An 18,863-nucleotide genomic window follows, 5' to 3' on the forward strand; every position below is an offset into this window, starting at 1 on the left:
TCTTCAGATACCCACTGGCTGAGTCTTCAGCATTGTTACCTTGGTCGTGTTAATTATCAATTTTACTTTTGCTTAAAGAATAGACATTATTAGCCATCAGAACATTAGTTTTAATCTGAACTGGACTTAAGGAATAAAATGCAAGAGCAGTGAAATAATGCAAAAATTTATACAAAGTTTTATTTATACAAATACAGATTAAAAAACACTATATTACAACATTAGATTTCACTTCCATTTGTGTATGAAAGTGATCAAGTTAATGCATTAATTGTGAACATTTCTATACAAGTTAGAGCTGATTCAAAACTTTGTGTCTTCAAGGGAAGCAGCCATAACAGAAAACCCGATCACAAGCTTCATTATAACTGAAAAAGAAAATAGTAAATGTTAGTATTGCATTTTTTAAAACACCAGTTTGTTATAGTGCAAGTGTTTGATTGTAGGGATGAAAACACTATTGTAAATCAGATGTTGCCAAATCAAAGCACTCCAACTACAACAGCACTGAGCCATGGATACAATGCATGCATTCTTGTGCAGCAACTTCTCCGTAACATTTATCCAAACTGCTAAGTAAAGCTAGACAGAATTTACTAGTAGAGGTTGTAAAATAAATGGAAAAGCTTCAGCAGAATCAGTGCCTGGAGATCAATGAAATTCTGAACAAAAAACACTGGAAATGAGTTCTAATTGCCATTATTTCATATTACTCACTTATGAAAATGTGACACTTGGAATAAAAAAAAGGCAAACAAACATTAAATTAGTGAAGTATTAACAGGATTAAACCAATGGCTCAAAAGCTAGCACAAGGAAGGAGCCACTTGTGGTAGATAGTGTTTAATTTTTTTTTAACAGATTAGATTCCCTACGGTGCGGAAACAGGTTCTTCGGCACAAGTCCACTACGACCCTCCACCCAGACCCACTCACCCACTCCCTACTAATGCACCTAATCAGTATTGACAGTTTAGAACGGCCAATTCACCTGACCCGCACATGTTTGGACTGTGGAGGAAACTCACACAGACACAGGAAGAATGTCTGTCTGCATGGAGTTTGCACAGGTACCTGACACCGGAATCAAACCTGGGTCCTCGGTGCTGCGAGGCAACAGTGCCAACCACTGAGCTGCCCTTTGATTTAATTAGATATAAAATTTACAAAAATACTCTAGTTTGGAAGAAAAATGAGGTGCAATTCATCAATTCTCCCTAACAAGAGAATAGATAGAATCAAAGGCTCTATCTTCTGCCTTTTGCACTTGGTATGTTAAGCAGCATGAAAGATTTGTGGACTTCTAGAATGACCGAATAAAAATTTTATTAAAAAAATGGAATTCTCAAGTCCCCAAGGTATAACTTCAACATGTTTTCCAGGTCCTCCAGCTGTTCCAGGGAGTGAGAGGTTTGCTTGCTGGTTGAAATTCAATATTAAAAACAAGCTTGTCCAGACATGCCCCCACACCTTCACAGCAGGTGGGCTTAAATCTGGACCTTACAGGCTAAGATGCAAAGCCATTTCATATTTCATGAAAGCAGCAAACAAGAACCTCCTTAGCAGAAGTTTGCAGGGCAGTAATAACTGTCATTTGTATGCTGATGTTTCCACAGCATCAACGTGAACAGAATATTCAAATGCAGGTGGATTAACTATATTAAACTTCAAAATTGTTGGTTTCACATTTTTGCATTAAAATTAAATCTAAATGCACAAAAAAAAATCAGATTACTCACTCATTGAATGAGCAGAGTGAACAGCAAATCCTTGCACAATGATCACAAACTTTGCTGCAATGTTGGCATATTAAGTGGTCACACTGTGAGCATGGCTCCTTGAAACTTGATGGCTTTAAACAGATAAAACAGTTCATGGTTGCTGGCTTGACTGATGCTATGGAATAAAAACAAAAGCAAGCATGTGTAAAACCAAACCACAATAAACTATTGCAAGCAAAGACCAAAAATTTCTAAAAATTCTAACTTTGCTGCATCAAAACTTACACTGACAGATCATGGAACTTGTTTTTAATGAAATTCAAAACCAGTAAACACTACTACAATTGTCAGGGAAGTCGTGTCTCAGTGAGAAGTTGGTAATTCAGCTGTGCTAGTCTGAGAAAACATCAGCAATTATTCTAATGTCATACTCCATCAAGTGGCTAGCTTTGTCATGAACAGAAACCAGCGTCAAACAGCCTCTTGGTGACACCCTGCAATTCCCCCCCAACCCAAAAAACACATCTATGCCAATATTAAAAATTTAAAGCCCTGCTGTACAAGAACAGCTTTTCTATTCACTTCAAAGAACAGCTCAATGTGCACTGACATGTTAAAATGAAGTGTTATTATTGCCAACAATTGCTTATAGAACTTCAGTTTTAGTAATATCAATCACTAAAACAGAAAACAAAGCTAGTAAATTTCAAGATTTGTAGTTCACGATGGGGTTCTGGATGTAGGTTTGCTCGCTGAGGTGGAAGGTTTGTTTTCATTCAGAGGCTCACTGAAGATGTTACCTACTATGGTGACGAAACATCTGAAAACAAACCTAGCTCAGCGAGCAAACCTACACAAGCTTCACAAGCATAGACAGAACACAAGCAATAACCCATTTCACACAACTGACCCATAACTTATATTTGCTACGGAGGAGTGATTTCATATCTCAAAAGATTTAAAACTTGCAACACAAGGAACTGGCATAAATCCGAACACTTTAATAAAATCTTGTAGGCAGCTGTTGTTAGAATGCTCACTTGGACATCTATGAACATTTTTGCAGACTGTAGTGTTCAGATTAGAACTTTAAAATGCTTTAGTAATAGCCAGGAACTCATCAGAATGCAAACATCACAGCATAAAATAAATATGGATTAATTGCAGTAAGCTTACATTTATATGAAGACCGCGAACCCTTTATAAGTTGCCCATTGTGTCCTAGAAAGGTTTGCCCATGGAGTAACTCTCGTCTTTCACATCCATTACAAACATCCATTTTTTTAAAGCAGTTATCTTCAACAGGCTTGGTCATAGGAACCAGTGTACAATTGTCTTCTGAGCTGCCAGCCCACATACATCCCATAAAGGCTTGTGCACCATTAAACAGCAAACATTTAGTCTTTTCTGCAAATAAAAACATTAAAAATAAAATTGGGAGTCAATTCAAAATCATTAAAAAATGTAAACAAGTCTGCAAAATTACTAATCTTGCCAATAAAATTCTAAAAATGGATGCACGTTAGGGCACATTATTCTTCTCCCTGTGCTAATTCTTTACTCAGCAAGTCGTGAGTTCATGGAATGCCCTGCCAGTAGCAGTGGTGGACTCTCCTTTATGGGCATTTAAACTGGCATTGGATAGGCATATGGAAGATAATGGGCTAGTGTAGGTTAGGTGGGCTTGGGTCAGCGCAACAAAGAAAAATACAGCGCAGTGCAGGCCCTATGTTCTAATTGTTCTGCAGGTTCCTCCCTCTCCATCTATCTTTTAATATTAGCCAACCTGCAGACTGCACTTGAGACAAGTTATATCACCACACTGGTGGGGAAGTTTAACTGCACTGGACAATTGATGGGCACAAATAAAAGTTTATTTACAAAAAGGTGTATTATTAGAAAAGCCAAGAGGAAATAGTTGCATATTTGAAAGGAACAGACCAAGAAGGAATGAGTATATAGAAGGAGGAGGAAAATTGAGAATGATGAATAAAAAAAAGGTGCATGATGTACACCAGGTGGATCCTTCAAACTAGAACCAAAAGTTCACAAGGAAGAGAAAGGGAAAGCAAAGAGATGAGAAAATAGCAGGAACAAAAGGACCCAAAACTTCTACCATGCAAATAGGAGACAGGGTTGGGTCTACAGGTAATTCTCTAACACTGTAGTTCAGTTCTCATACAATCTTGTTTTAAAAGAGAATTGTGCAATATCAGCACCATTTAAAACTAACAGGGCCAGAATCATGTCATTTAAGGAAAGTTAGTGTTCCACAAATATCAGTCTAAATTCAGCAATTGTGTTACAACCAATTCATGTTGTAGGAGTACATGCTATTGCAGAACCACCTGCATTCAGAACAAAGAACAATCTGTACTAATAAGCCCTAGACAAGGCTAGAATATGGAGAGAACTTTAAAAAAGAAATCAGTTCAAAGAAAAGGATATGAAATAAAAGTTGATTTGAAGACAGGAGGGGTAAGGACCAAAACTAAAGTTGCCAGCATGATGTTTCCAGTGCTAAGACAAATAAGGGCGAGTATAGTAGAAAGGTACACCATGACCTTCAGATATATAGGGGATATTTTAGAAGATCACAAAGTAAAAGTGATGTGCTTGTTCGAAGAAGGATGCAAGGATATTTTTAATAACTAGGAAAGTTCAGTTTAGACATACTAGGGTACAGGAAATCAGGTACCTAGAGGTTGAATTGATCAACGAGAAACTGCATAGATTTGTCAAAGACAGAACTCATTGACTAATTTGATTGGCTTATGAATTAGAAGTTGAAGTGAATTTCAGCAAACTGGCCAACTTCTGTTCATGAATAAAAGTCAGACTCAGCATGACAGATGGAGAAACAAATTGAGCTGGGTGGGATGATGATTTTATAGGCATGGAGAAAATCGTAACAGGTTTTGATCAAGTAGACAAAAATAAAAAGACTATTCCCCTTAAATTTGTGTCCCATAGGTTTTTCACTGCCTAAAGTTTTTGGTAACAATTCAAAGGGGTGTACATGAAGACTAAGAGTGACCTGGAGGTTGCACCATAGAGGTGATTAAACAGAAGATAAGTAATTTCAAAATAAAGTTGCATGGGTACTTGACAGAAATAAACTTGCATGGCCATAGGTCTACAAGCAAGGAAATAGACCAAGATGCTCTGTATTAAACTCACCTCCTAGCATTCTGCACAGCCTAGTCTAATCTGGCCAGCACCTTATAGAAGAAACTGCATGCAAAGCTAACATTCAGCCAGCACTATATGTGCCCAAGTGCTCAACTTTTATTGCCTGAATTTTTTTAAAAAAGTAAAAAAGTACTTCAGTTAAAGCAGTTCCAATTATAACTTGTGAAAAGACCTTTCATTTGAGCACTTTTACAATATTATAAAAATTCTTTGAGAACAATTGTCCAGAACTCAACAAGTGGAAAGCTTAGGGAGGTAGCCATGATGCAGTACCTTTCCATATCTAGAGAAGAAACTACGTTGTAAGATTCTATAATAGTTAGAAGAGGCCAGGGAATTACATTGTTATTGACCACAAAAGGCCCAGAACTGGAGGTGCACTGGATCAAAATCCTGAAACTGCTTCCCTAGCAACATTGTGGCTGTACTGACAGCACTGCAGCAATTCTAAAAGGCAGCTCACCACCACCTTTTCAAGGCCTACTGGGGACAGACAATAACTGGTGGTACAGCCAGCAATGCCCAAATCTCAAAACTGACTAAAAACAAATTTGCTGTTAGTCAGTGGAAGAAAAGCTTAGATTCAAACATTTGTGATAAGTCAGTGACAGAACTTATAGTAAGCCATCACTTCGATGAGGTTTTGGATTTCCACACAAGTCTTATCCATCACATGAAGTTTAATAGTGAAAACTTGTACTCAAATACTATTTTCAAAGCAAATTTCAAAGCCTCGGTCTTGCAGCAAGGAGGAAATGCCAACCACTCAGTGTAAGTCAGATAAGAACGCTCGCAATACAGTTAAAAACAAATTGGGAAGTTATCACTGTCCTGGAAACTGGTACAAAGGTATGTGACTCACTATTGAAAAACACGCCGAATGAAGCCACTGCACTCGTTGTACGCAGTCTCTGTGGGGAAAAAAAAACTTAAACAGGCCAAGTTTTCATTCCTGCTAAACAGCCTCTTAAGCATCAGAAGTTAACTTTAGCGTGTACAAAGTCACGCTTTCAGCTTGTTACCGTTTCAGAGACTTAGCATAATTTCCTATTGTTTTGAGGTTTCTTTCACTTTCTCCACTGAAATTAAACGTTGCGCACGGCTCAAGGACTTTGCAATTTAAGTTACCACTTAGACTCGCTTTTGCCTTGTAGACAACTCCCAAGTTCACCAACCTTTCAACCCTACACCGAAAAGAGCCTTCCTCCCTCAAGCCAATTCTGATACAAACAGAAACGCCGATCTCAAGTGTGTTACAACCGCCCCCTGAAACGGAGCTAAAAGAGAAAGTGCTGGAAAATCTCTCACCCCACGCCCTCCTTTGGTTTCAGATGCCAGCATCCGCAGTTAGTTATTTGCTTTTATCCTGAAACGGAGCTCAGTTTACTAACAGCCTCAGGTGCAGGTCAGTAAGAAAGTGGCCGCGCTGTCCAGAAGGCCAGTTACCATCAATGCCGAGATACTTGCCCCCGACCCCACCGTTTTACTGACACCTCTCTCTTCTTCCCCCCACCCCCTGCTCCGTGCAGGTAGGGCGGGCCTTCCCTCCCTCCCTCCCCGGCCTCTCCCTCCCCGGCCTCTCTCTCCCCGGCCTCGCTCCGTGCAGGTAGGGCGGGCCGGCCTCTCCCTCCCTCTCTCCCCGGCCTCGCTCCGTGCAGGTAGGGCGGGCCTTCCCTCCCTCCCTCTCTCTTTCCCCGGCCTCTCCCTCCCTCTCTCCCCGGCCTCGCTCCGTGCAGGTAGGGCGGGCCTTCCCTCCCTCCCTCTCTCTTTCCCCGGCCTCTCCCTCCCTCTCTCCCCGGCCTCGCTCCGTGCAGGTAGGGCGGGCCGGCCTCTCCCTCCCTCTCTCCCCGGCCTCTCCCTCCCTCTCTCCCCGGCCTCTCCCTCCCTCTCTCCCCGGCCTCTCTCTCTCTCCCCGGCCTCTCTGCCTCTCTCCCCGGCCTCTCCCTCCCTCTCTCTCCCCGGCCTCTCCCTCCCTCTCTCTCCCCGGCCTCTCCCTCCCTCCCTCTCTCTCCCCGGCCTCTCCCTCCCTCCCTCTCTCTCCCCGGCCTCTCCCTCCCTCTCTCTCCCCGGCCTCTCCCTCCCTCCCTCTCTCTCCCCGGCCTCTCCCTCCCTCTCTCCCCGGCCTCTCCCTCCCTCCGGCCTCTCCCTCCCTCCGGCCTCTCCCTCCCTCCCTCTCTCTCCCCGGCCTCTCCCTCCCTCCGGCCTCTCCCTCCCTCCCTCTCTTTCCCCGGCCTCTCCCTCCCTCCCTCTCTCCCCGGCCTCGCTCCGTGCAGGTAGGGCCTCGCTCCGGCTCTCGCGCCGTGCGGCCTCTAAACGCAGCCACTCACCATACACCTCCCGCTTGTACTGCTCCCCGAACACCCCCTCATTCAGCTCTTTCTGGGTAACGTGAATCTTCCACTGCAGCGGCGCCGTGTCGCCGAACGGGCTGGCTCTCTTGGTCATACCGGCGGTACCGAACACCAGATCCCGTTCACCGGGGGAAAAAAATTAAACCGAGAGGCGCCAAGCCGCAACCTCTGACCCGCCGGGACACGCGCCTATCAGGAGGCCGGCGCCCGCTCACGTGGTAGGGAGAGGCCTGAGGATGAAGCTCCGCCCACAAGTCACGTGCTCCCTCTGTCCTAGCGCGTGCCTGTATCTGCAGTGTCAATGTGAATTGTTACTGTAGATGCTGAGGTCCAAGAGTTAACAATCACACAACACCAGGTTATAGTCCAACAGGTTTAATTGGCAGCACACTAGCTTTCGGAGCGACAATTAAACTTGTTGGACTATAACCTGGTGTTGTGGGGTTTTTAACTTTGTACACCCCAGTACAATACCGGCATCTCCAAATCATGAGGACAAAGAGGGAAGTGTTGGAGGACCTTTGTAGGTATCAGAGCATTTGTGGAGAGAGAAACCCAGCTCACGATGTGATGCTACTTAAATTATTTTCAGCTTCTGCCCCAACAAAGTTCAATGAAAGCTGGAGGAACTACACCTCAGGTAACTTGCAGCCTTCATGACTCAATATCGAATTTAACAATTTCAGACTATGAATATCGCCTTTCTTGTCTATTACGTATTTCCACTACTCCAGATTCTGTCCTGAAATAGGTTGCTCAGGACAGCCAACACGTTTTCAGCTCTTAGTCGTCATTAGCTTCTTGTCTTACCTGGCTTACTATCAACAAACCCCTTATCTGACTTATATTTTTCTCTCCCTGGGTTCTGCGGTCACCTCTCTGCTCACTCCTTTCTTTCCCTCCCATTAATCAGCATAAATGCTACCTTGTTTGAGCTGCTTCTAGTTGTGAAGAAGGGCCACTGCATACTGTATTCACTCTGTTTTCAATCCACAGATGTTACAGATCTGCTGAATTTTTTGGGCATTTACATTTATAATAATTCTGCTGTTTAATAGCTCTGCTTGTTCTGCTGCTGCTTGTCCACACCATATGGCATATCTGCATTTATGAAAACAGATAATGAACAATAATCTGTTACTTTACATAACTGAGAGATAGATATGGGCTATCTGCTATCCAAAGATGTGCAGGTTAGGTGAATTGGACATGCTAAATTGCCCATACTGTTCAGGGACGTGTAGGTTAGGTGCATTAGTTAGAAGTATATTTAGAATAATAGGGTAGGGGAATGAGTCTGGGGGGGTTATTCTTCACAGGGTTGGTGTGAACTCGTTGGGCCAAAGGGCCTGTTTCCACACTAGCAATTCCATCATTCTATCTCAACAGGATGATCTTGCTCTTCTCATGTGGACATGAACAGTCAGATAAAACGTTAAACAGAGGTTCTATCAGAAAGGTAACCTTTCTGACAGTGCAGCACTGAAGGAAATGCTGCACTGGTGTCTCTCTTCATTGCCAATGCTTAAGCCCTGGAGTGGAACTTGAACTGTCTTTGAACTCTCTTCAATTGATTATTTAATTGAGCAACATTACTAGTTTTAAATGCTTGACCTGACATTTCCAAATCCTCACACAATAAAGCCATTTTTAAAAATTCTGTTACAATATCTAATAAAACCCTAAGGCTAGATTCTTCTAGTCTAGCTATATGTGGGCACCAGACCTCAGCTCAAGAATTGTTGAATCAAGAAGAAGGCATTTAGTATGCTTTCCTTGATTGGTCAGAGCATTGATTATAGGAGTTGGGAGGTCATGTTATGATTATACAGGACATTGGTTAGGTTGCTTTTGGAATATAGTGTGCAATTCTGGTCTCTCTCCTACAGGAAGGATGTTATGAAACTTGAAAGGGTTCAGAAAATATTTGCAATGGTATTGTTAGGGTTTGAGCTAAAGGGAGAGGCTGAATAGGCTCGGGCTGTTTTCCCTGGAGTGTTGGAGGCTGAGGGGTGACTTTATGGAAGTTTATAAAATCATGAGGAGCATGGAATGGGTAAATAGACAAAGTCGTTTCTCTGGTTTGGAGGAGTCCAGAACTAGAAAGCATAGGTTTAGGATGAGAAGGGAAAGATTTAAAAAGAACCTGAGGGGCAACTTTTTCATGCAGAAGGTGGTGTTTGCATGGAATGAGCTGCCAATGGAAGTGGTGGAGACTGTACAATTATCCATCCAGATGCCTCTTAAATGTTGTATGTGAAAGGAAGGGTTTAGAGGGATATGGGCCATGTACTGGCAAATGGGACTAGATGCTTGGTCAGCATGGATGATTGGACTGAAGGGTGTGTTTCTATGCTGTACATCTCTGACTCTAAGTCTCTTATGGAAAGCATTTTAAGTTTGGCCCTTTGCCCTTAACAATGCAAGATGTCTAGCCCAGCAGCAAAAACAAAGAATCTGGAAGCAGCAAGCAATCTTAACGTGAGTCTCGGACTCTTGTGAGATTTTTGGGAGCCACTAAAAGCTTTCTAGGTGTTGTACTGGTGGGTATGAATTTTTCAAACAGTCTTTAGCAAGTTCAGACAGCTGTGCTTATGTTAATCATTCAGTCAATAAATTTATCTCCTGGCTGTGTGGGCATGGGCTGACTAATTGTTCTCCATTTCTGTCCCTCTTGTATCTTGACCCATTGTTGGATCAGCTCTGTAACTGAGAAGCCCACTTGACAGTCATCTTCAGGTTAAGTGCCAACAAGAAGTAAACAAGTGGGCAGCAAGCACAAAGTTTCTTAATGTAGAACGTGCAATGTGTATACAAAGCTAAAGCACGAAACATCGCCAATTTTCATGCCTTGCCTGTGAGGGAGTGCTGCCTATGGTCACAAATTATTCAACCTGTTCAATTAAGTGGCGGGAGTCAATGAATGGTATGTCATAGCTTAAACAGTGTGAATATATATATAAAACTTGCGAGAACTTACCAGGAAACTAAATTGTAGAGTCTGAGGGGCGTGTCCTCAGCGCTCGGAGGTCATGTGGTCCTCTGATGCGTGCGCAGAGGATGATCACGTGATGCTCTGAGACGCGGGCGCGGTCACGTGGTCTCCCTGTTTCGCGCACTGGAAGAGTGCCGGGAGGTCACGTGATCGGCCGTTTCGCGCCCCGGAAGTGGGCGAGTCTGCCGTTTCGCGCTCGAAAGGAGGCCGCGTGGTGGTCCTTTGTCTCCGAAAAGGGAAGGTCACGTGAGATCGGACATCCAGGAATTCGAGGAGGCGGGGAATGGAGTCAGAGCAACAGCCAATTAGAAGACAATTTCACTTGAGTGATGGTATGATGTTTTGTAGGGTATAAAAGACTGGGTCAGGGACAGAGACAGGTCTTTTTTCTTTGTGAACTGACTGACTTAGTAGTTTGTCAGGGACAGAAAGGTTAAGACCCAGAGATCTGTATACTTTATCCACTTACACTTTTAGTTTTATTCTAACAATAAGATTAAATGTTTTTTCTTATTGCTTTATTTTAAAGAGCACGCAGGACTTGGCTCACACATAAAGAAAATAAGTGTGTAGATTGAGCCTAAAGTCTGTCAACAGCTATCAAATTTCTCTTAATAGCCATTGAGAAATTGAGGAAGTATCTGTTAGTCTCCTGGGGTTAGCAAAGCTATTATTAAGAGCAGTGAGTTATCTATTACACTGCTGTTTTAATGTTCAGAAATCAGTAATCTACAAATAGATAGATGTTTAAATAATTAAGTTTCAATATTACTAGAATGTATCTTGTTAAAGTAGGGATCATGTTTTAGAATTAGCTAAAGCTCACCTTTGCAATCTGTATGTTTCGAGCCCAGTGGGAAGAATATTGCTGGGAGATGAATACTATCTGTAACCATTGAGAGTGGGAGAACAAGTGGGGAACATCAAGTAAAATGTAGTTCAGTTCAATGGAAGGAACAGCAGAAAATTGCAAATGTTGCACCCTTGCTCAAAAAAAGGGCTTGAAGAAGATAAGCCCCGTAACTGCAGACCAGTCAGTTTAATCCTGGTGATGGGAAAGCTTTTAGAAATTGATTCTAGATAAAGTATTGATTACTTGGTCAAACACAGATGAGTTAAAGAAAGCCAGCATAAATCTGGGGCAAATTGTGTTTAAATAACTTGCTTAAGCTTTTATCTGAAGTAACAGAAGGTTGCTGTCAATTGGTGTGCATGAACTTCCAAAAGGCATTTGACAGAGTTAGAAAAATTACAGCTCATGGAATTAAAGAGACAGTAGCAACGTGGATACAAAATTGGTTAAATGAGAGGGAATACAGTAGTCAAGAATGGTTGTTTTCTTTTTGACTGGAACAATGTTGATAATGGAGTTTCCAGTAGCATAGAAAACCATAGTAATATTCCCTGTGAAAGTTTAACTATGTCAGAAAAATGTGGGCTTAGGGTGTCAGGTGGTCTGGTGCCAGTTTTTGAAGTTAGTAATGTCTCAGTCAAGTAGGGTGCCAGGTGGTATGTACCAGAAACCAGCTGTGCAAGGTGCCGGGTCAGTAGAGCGTCAAGTGGGTAGGATACCGGTTGAATTAGATACCAAGGAACAAGATGAATAGGGTGCCAAGTAAGTAATGGTATGTCTATGCTAAGTTTGGGAAGTCAGGGCTGTCAGATCTGGCAGCATGTAGGAGAGGTACTACTGCATGTTGTGGAAGACTTGCAGATTGCTGTGCTTGGATCCTTGCAGTAGCTGTATATGGTCTGTAGCCATGCAGCTCAGAGGAAGTCTTGGTGACAGGGATTCTCAATAACTTTTTTCTCTCTGTGTGGACATGTTTGTGTGTAGCAGTGGCGTCTGGAAGTGGATTATGCATGGATTCTTGGAGTGGCTACAAATGCAACCAGACAGCTTAGAGGGAATATTATTTGGGATAAGGATCTGGAGGTAAAGCGAAGTACGTCAGATCCAGTGGCTGCTACAAATGTCAATTTCAGCAGTGGGTGAGGTATGCATCAAAATATCAGTATTCATGTCCGGTTCTAGAGGGGAGGGGTGCCTGTTCTGGCATTAGAATGAGGATTTCTGGTTAGGGTCAGTGGGTATAAAGGGTCTGGGAGAAGTGTAATAGGGTGGCGAATGGTATGTTGGGATGTGGGAGTGAATTTAATAGTTAACCCAAGAGTTAGTTTGGATTCTTAATCTTCTAAATTTTCCTAGTACCTACCCCCCCCCCCCCCCCCCCCCCCCCCCCGCCAACATTGAAATGAAATGGATACTTTCAGGGGGTTCCAGGTGCCTGGGAATCACCGATTGGAATCTTCAGTTTCTTGGGCAATTCCTTCAGAGTCAGCTCCACCAGGGATTCCACAAGGTCCCAAATCACAACGCCCTTCTAGGCTGCAGAAATGACTATCTGGCTATCAGGAAATCCAAGCTATAAAATTTATTGTGTAAAGGGTTAAAATCCACAGGTGAAAGAAAGGGTCATAAATTGACATTACATTAATGTGGAAATGACTTGGCATTTGTTATATGCTCCCTGTTAAAAATGGCAGAGTATCCTCTGAACTGCATGTACAGGTAGTGCAAAGAGCAGCAACTAAGTCAAGGTCGTGCTTAAACAATAGGGTCGTGCTTAAACAATAGGAGGTAGCTGCCTGTCTAAACGTGAAATGTTGATGACGTCTAAAAATCACTTGAATGTGTACTTGGATACCATAAGCTATTGGCCTAAGGATAAAGGGCTGGCAATTGAGAACTCGCGGGGTGAAGAAGAGGAATCAGCTGGCCTCAGTTTGACCCTCTTGCTTGGGCACAACAGGAATGTAATGAAGTCTTTGCCCTAGATTTCCCATCTCCAGATCCTCATCCCTCTGGGGTGTACATTTGGCTCAATAATGACGCTGTCAGCCTCATGTCAATCACTCTATGTGTGACGTTATTGATTTCTCTGTTAAAGGAAACTGGTCCTTTTTTTTTAGATTCCCTACAGAGTGGAACCAGTACCTTCAGCCCAACAAGTCCACACCAACCCTCTGAAGAGTAACCTACCCAGACCCATTTCCCTCTGACTAATGCACCTAACACTATGGGCAATTTAGCGCGGCCAGTTCTCCTGACCTGCACATCTCTCTTGGACTGTGGGAGGAAACCGGAGCACCCGAGAAAACCCACGCAGAAATGGGAATGTGCAAACTCCACACAGACAGTTGCCTGAGGCTGAAATCAAACCTGCAACCCTGGTGCTGTGAGGCAGCAGTGCTAACCACTGAGCCACTGTGCTGCCCGTTAATATCCAATCTATTTAGAAACCTCTTAATTTTATACAACTCAATTAAATCTTCTCTCACCACCTCTGTAGTAGAGGAAAAATAAACTTTCCAAACTTTCCTTAATCTCCTTATTCTCAATTTATGGATTGTCACAAATTTCCTCCATACGCTTTCTTGTGAGAACATATCCTTAAAGTGTAGATATGTCAACTGTCATCAGTACTCAAACTATGGTTCTAACTAATGTTTTATCATTACCTCTAGGCTGGGAGCATTTGGTACCAAAAGGAAGATCAAAAATATGCAGTTTAAAAATGCAAAGTGTCCTTGAGTTGTTAGGTTTTAACCTGACGGCATGGTTATTTAATTAATGATTTGTATCCTTCGAATGACAAAGTATGTCTCTCTTATTTTCCCCAATGTTTGCTTTCAGTATGTGGATGTACCTACCAGAGAATGCAAAACTTGACCTACTTTTGGGAAGTAAGTCAGGGCAGATAACTGAGGTGTCAGTGGGGGAGCACTTTGGGGCTAGCGACCATAATTTCATTAGATTTAAAATAGTGATGGAAAAGGATAGACCAGATCTAAAAGTTGTAGTTCTAAATTGAAGAAAAGCCAATTTTGACAGTATTAGGCAAAACTTTCAAAAGCTGATAGGGGACAAATGTTTGCAGGTAAAGGGATGGCTGGAAAATGGGAAGCTTTCAGAAATGAGATAATGAGAGTCCAGAGAAAGTATATTCCTGTCACGGTGAAAGAGAAGGCTGGTAGGTACAGGGAATGCTGAATGACTAAAGAAACGAAGAGTTTGGTTAAGAAAAAGAAGCATATGTCACATATAGACACGATAGATTGAGTAAATCCTTAGAGTATAAAGGAAGTAGGAATATACTTAAGAGGGAAGTCGGGAGGGCAAAACGGGGGCATGAGATAGCTTTGGCAAATAGAACTAAGGAGAATCCAAAGGGTTTTTAAAAATACATTAAGGACAAAAGGGTAACTAGGGAGAGAATAGGGCCCCTCACAGACCAGCAAGGCGGCATTTGTGTGGAGCCGCAAAAATGGGAGAAATACTAAATAAGTATTTTGCATCAGTTTTACTGTGGAAAAGGGACATGGAAGATATAGAATGTAGGGAAATAGATGGTGACATCTTGAAAAATGTCCATATTACAGAGGAGGAAGTGCTGGATGTCTTGAAACGTATAAAAGTGGATAAATCCCCAGGACCTGATCAGATGTACCCTAGAACTCTGTGGGAAGCTAGAGAAGTGATTGCTGGGCCTCTTGCTGAGACATTTGTATCATCAATAGTCACAGGTGAGGTGCCAGAAGACTGGAGATTGGCTAACATGGTGCCACTTCTAAGAAAAATGGTAAGGACAAGCCAGAGAACTATAGACCACTGAGCCTGATGTTGTTGGTGGGCAAGTTGTTGGAGGGAATCCTGAGGGACAGGATGTACATGTATTTGGAAAGGCAAGGACTGATTAGGGATAGTCAACATGACTTTGTGCGTGGGAAATCCTGTCACTCAAACTTGACTGAGTTTTTTGAAGAAGTAACAAAGAAGATTGATGAGGACAGAGTGGTAGATGTGATCTATATGGATTTCAGTAAGGCATTCGACAAGGTTCCCCATGGGAGCCTGGTTAGTAAGGTTAGATCTCACGGGAGAACTAGACATTTGGATACAGAACTGGTTCAAAGGCAGAAGACCAAGGGTGGTGGTGGAGGGTTGTTTTTCAAACTAAAGGCTTGTGACCAGTGGAGTGCCACAAGGATCGGTGCTGGGATCTCTACTTTTCATCATTTATATAAATGATTTGGATGTAAGCATGAGAGGTACTGTTAGTAATTTTGCTGTTGACACCAAACTTGGAGGTGTAGTGGACAGCGAAGAAGGTTACCTCAGATTACAACGGGATCTTGAAAGATGGGCCAGTGGGCTGAGAAGTGACAGATTGAGTTAATTCAGTTAAATGTGAGGTGCTGCATTTTGGGAAAGCAGATCTTAGCAGGACTTATACACCTAATGAAAGTCCTGGGGAGTGTTGCTGACCAAAGAGACCTTGGAGTGCAGGTCCATAGTTCCTTGAAAGTGGAGTCGCAGGTAGATAGGATAGTGAAGTAAGCATTTGGTATGCTTTCTTTTATTGGTCAGGGTATTGCATTTAGGAATTGGGAGGTCATGTTGTGGCTGTACAGGACTTTGGTTAGGCCACTGTTGGAATATAGTGTGTAGTTCTGGTCTCCTTCCTATTGGAAAGATGTTGTGAAACTTGAAAGGATTCAGAAAAGATTTCCAAGGATGTTGCCAGGGTTGGAGGATTTCAGCTATAGGGAGAGGCTGAACAGGCTGGGGCTGTTTTCCCTGGAGTGTCGGAGGCTGAGGGGTGACCTTATAGAGGTTTACAAAATTATGAGGGGCATGGATAGGATAAATAGACAGTATTTTCCCTGGTGTGGGACATTCCAGAATGAGAGGGTATAGGTTTAGGGTGAGAGGGAAAAGATATAAAAGAGACCTAAGGGGCGACTTTTTCACACACAGGGTGGTACATGTATGGAATGAGCTGCCAGAGGAGGTGGTCGCGGCTTGTACAATTGTAACATTTAAAAGGCATCTGGATGGGTATATGAATAGGAAGGGTTTGGAGGGATATGGGCCGGGTGCTGTCAGGTAGGAATAGATTGAGTTGGGATATCTGGTTGGCATGGATGGGTTAGACTGAAGGGTTTGTTTCCATGCTGTACATCTCTATGACAGTGAGAAAGTGAGCAAACCTTTCAGGTCTGCTGTTATGAATCAATCATCTTTCTCTGCCCAAAGCAATGGCTTGAAATAGTTATTTTATGAAGTTCCATGTTTTGCTTCTGTTACTGGACAATCTGACTTGAATCCCATTGATGTCCAACCAAATATCTGGAACTTCAAGAAAGGTGTAAATCAAATAAATAATATATTGGTTTGAGTGATTTTGATGCCTTGTCAACTTCTGTTCACTGGGTCTTGTTATTTGATGGTTTCGTTAAACCATCAAACTGGCTCACCCTATCGTCAGTGATCACTGCAACCTTCTCAAATCAATATTTCATCCTTTATTAAAATGCATTTTCGTCTATGAAATGTCTCAACGATTAAAAATCAGACAGTGGAAGTTGGAAATTGATTGCCCATTTTTTTCTAATTTTGTAACAATTTTGAGACCGATGAGAAAAAAATAACACAACTTCCCTGGAATGTTTGATAGTATGTCAAAACTTAAATACAAAGTAATGCTTGAAAACAGCTCTGTTAACAGTAGTTACTGAAATGGAAAAAATAAAGAACAAGACATACAAGATTAAATGCACGTAATTTGGAGCAGAGAGCAAAATGAACTTTTTTCACTGGAAAGTTAGAGGTTGTGGAGTTCAATTTTAGCATTAGTAAGTGAGGCAAAAGCTGCCAACGTTCAAAATAAGATTGGGCAGATGTACAGTAGAATTAGAGATGAGGAACATAGGAACAGCATGAGTAAATGTGTTTGGTGTTACATTTTTATGCAAAGGTTAACAGAAATATGGTCTTATATTTGTGAATGCTTAAGAATTCTGAAAACATTAAAAAAGCAAGAAATTAAATTGTATTCTATTTTAAATGATTTCGGCAATGAAGAATGCCATATGGCTCAAGTCAGAAGTAAGATCATTGTTTTATGGTTGTTCTCATGGTTCAAGCTATTGTAAATTGTGAGAATGCTTTGAGGAAGAAGGATTTACTTAGCTATGTTTTAAATTACTTTAGTTTTATAACAAAGTATGTAGCAGATCTATGTATATTAGTTTTGAATTTATATTTTGTTCTTTTATTTATTGTTGTATAGTCTCATGTGGTTCTTTGAATCAAAAGGATATTGATCGGTTTTTGAGAACTTTCAGTATATAAAATTGGACACCTGAGATTATGGAGATTTAGATCACCAGGGGTTGAAACTGCACACTCTGAGCAGACACCTAAATTGTCCATTTATGCCATACTATCTTGGTAAAGATCAATGGAGTTGGTAGCTAAGATTGTAAACGCATAACAAAAAATGATCTTACAAAGTGATTGACATGTCATATAATGAGTTGAATGTGTGGTGGTGGAAAAGCACAGCACGTCAGGCAGCATCCAAGGAGCAGGAAAATCAACATTACGAGCAAAAGCCCTTTCCTAATGAAGGGCTTTTGCCCGAAATGTCAATTTTCCTGCTGCTCGGATGCTGCCTGACCAGTTGTGCCTTTCCAGCAACACACACTTAACTCTAATCACCAGTCTGCAGTGCTTACTTTTGACAACAGCATATAATGAATCAGGAAACAGTAGGAAATAGTATAATTATGATCGTTACTGTTAAAGAAACAGATCATTAGCCAATCCACGATTGTCCAAGAACTGTTCACACATTGATAAGCTGATTTGAGTTCAGGTGTCTCTGATCATATACAGTAGGTAGTAGCTAGCAAGAATTAACACAGTGATTCTCAGGGGGTTCATGCACCAAAGACCAAAAAAGAATTTAGTCAAAAGAACAAAAGGAATCTGTGCTCAGTCAACTAATATCATGAACTGTCATCTGAAGAGAATCAATTGAGAACCACTGTTTTTATTAAGTTTTGTTTCATTTGCACCTGTTATGATAACCCTCATAAATCTGTAAAACTTTTGAGAACAGATTTGTACTCTTATGAAGGTGTAGAAGTACCTTTTGAAAGAGTGAAGGACTGAACAGGCAGTGTTGGAGAATTTACAATATAACGTTTGGGCCTAGCGCTGGCTGAGTTTCTATGAGACAAAAAATAAATTCAAATTCAGCCAATCAGTTTGAATTATACCCCAAAATAATTTTGAATTAGTATATTGACAATATTAAAACCCAACGAAACATTTCGGTGCTTTGGGGTATAAGACCAGGGGAAAAAATGAACAGTTGGAGGAGAACTGCCAAGCCACCAGCATGTACAGATAGCCTGAAAATTAGCTCTCTTAAAGGTGCCTTTATCTATCAATGACCTGTGAAACAGAAATCCCTAAGAAGAAGAAAATCTACAGAGGAAGATACAAAGGGAAGATTCGACAGGTGCCTGGTTTTGAAATTTGAATTTTGCTAAGTCTTAATCGGGGGGGGGGGTTATCTGAATAGTATTAGAAAAGGGAAAGTAAAAAATAAGTAAATGAAGAAGGAGTTAGTTACTTATTCTCTGTTTTTACTTTTAGAAATAAAGTTGTTAATTTTATTTTAAATAGTTCTTGCCCTCTCAAATTTTCACATGTTATTGCACAGGATAAATCTTTTCTGTGTTGCTGGTT

The 18,863-nt window shown here is 41.7% G+C and overlaps 1 protein-coding gene across 2 annotated transcripts; it reads right to left on the minus strand.

Moving 5' to 3' along the window:
- Positions 1 to 235: 235 nt before the first annotated feature.
- Positions 236 to 7,469, minus strand: siva1 (SIVA1, apoptosis-inducing factor). Of its 2 annotated transcripts, XM_060829215.1 has the most exons (4): positions 7,240 to 7,464; positions 2,897 to 3,127; positions 1,739 to 1,895; positions 255 to 368 (listed from the first exon to the last, which is right to left on the minus strand). In XM_060829215.1, exons 1-4 carry the CDS (start codon positions 7,355 to 7,357, stop codon positions 320 to 322), a joined length of 555 nt encoding a protein of 184 aa, XP_060685198.1. In that variant the 5' UTR covers positions 7,358 to 7,464; the 3' UTR covers positions 255 to 319. The 2 variants fall into 2 exon arrangements, with proteins under 2 accessions (XP_060685199.1, XP_060685198.1); XM_060829216.1 differs by lacking the exon at positions 1,739 to 1,895 and having other exon boundaries at positions 236 to 368; positions 7,240 to 7,469.
- Positions 7,470 to 18,863: the final 11,394 nt, after the last annotated feature.

This window comes from Hemiscyllium ocellatum, chromosome 8, assembly GCF_020745735.1.
Source record: "Hemiscyllium ocellatum isolate sHemOce1 chromosome 8, sHemOce1.pat.X.cur, whole genome shotgun sequence".
In the NCBI taxonomy this organism is placed as follows: domain Eukaryota; kingdom Metazoa; phylum Chordata; class Chondrichthyes; order Orectolobiformes; family Hemiscylliidae; genus Hemiscyllium; species Hemiscyllium ocellatum.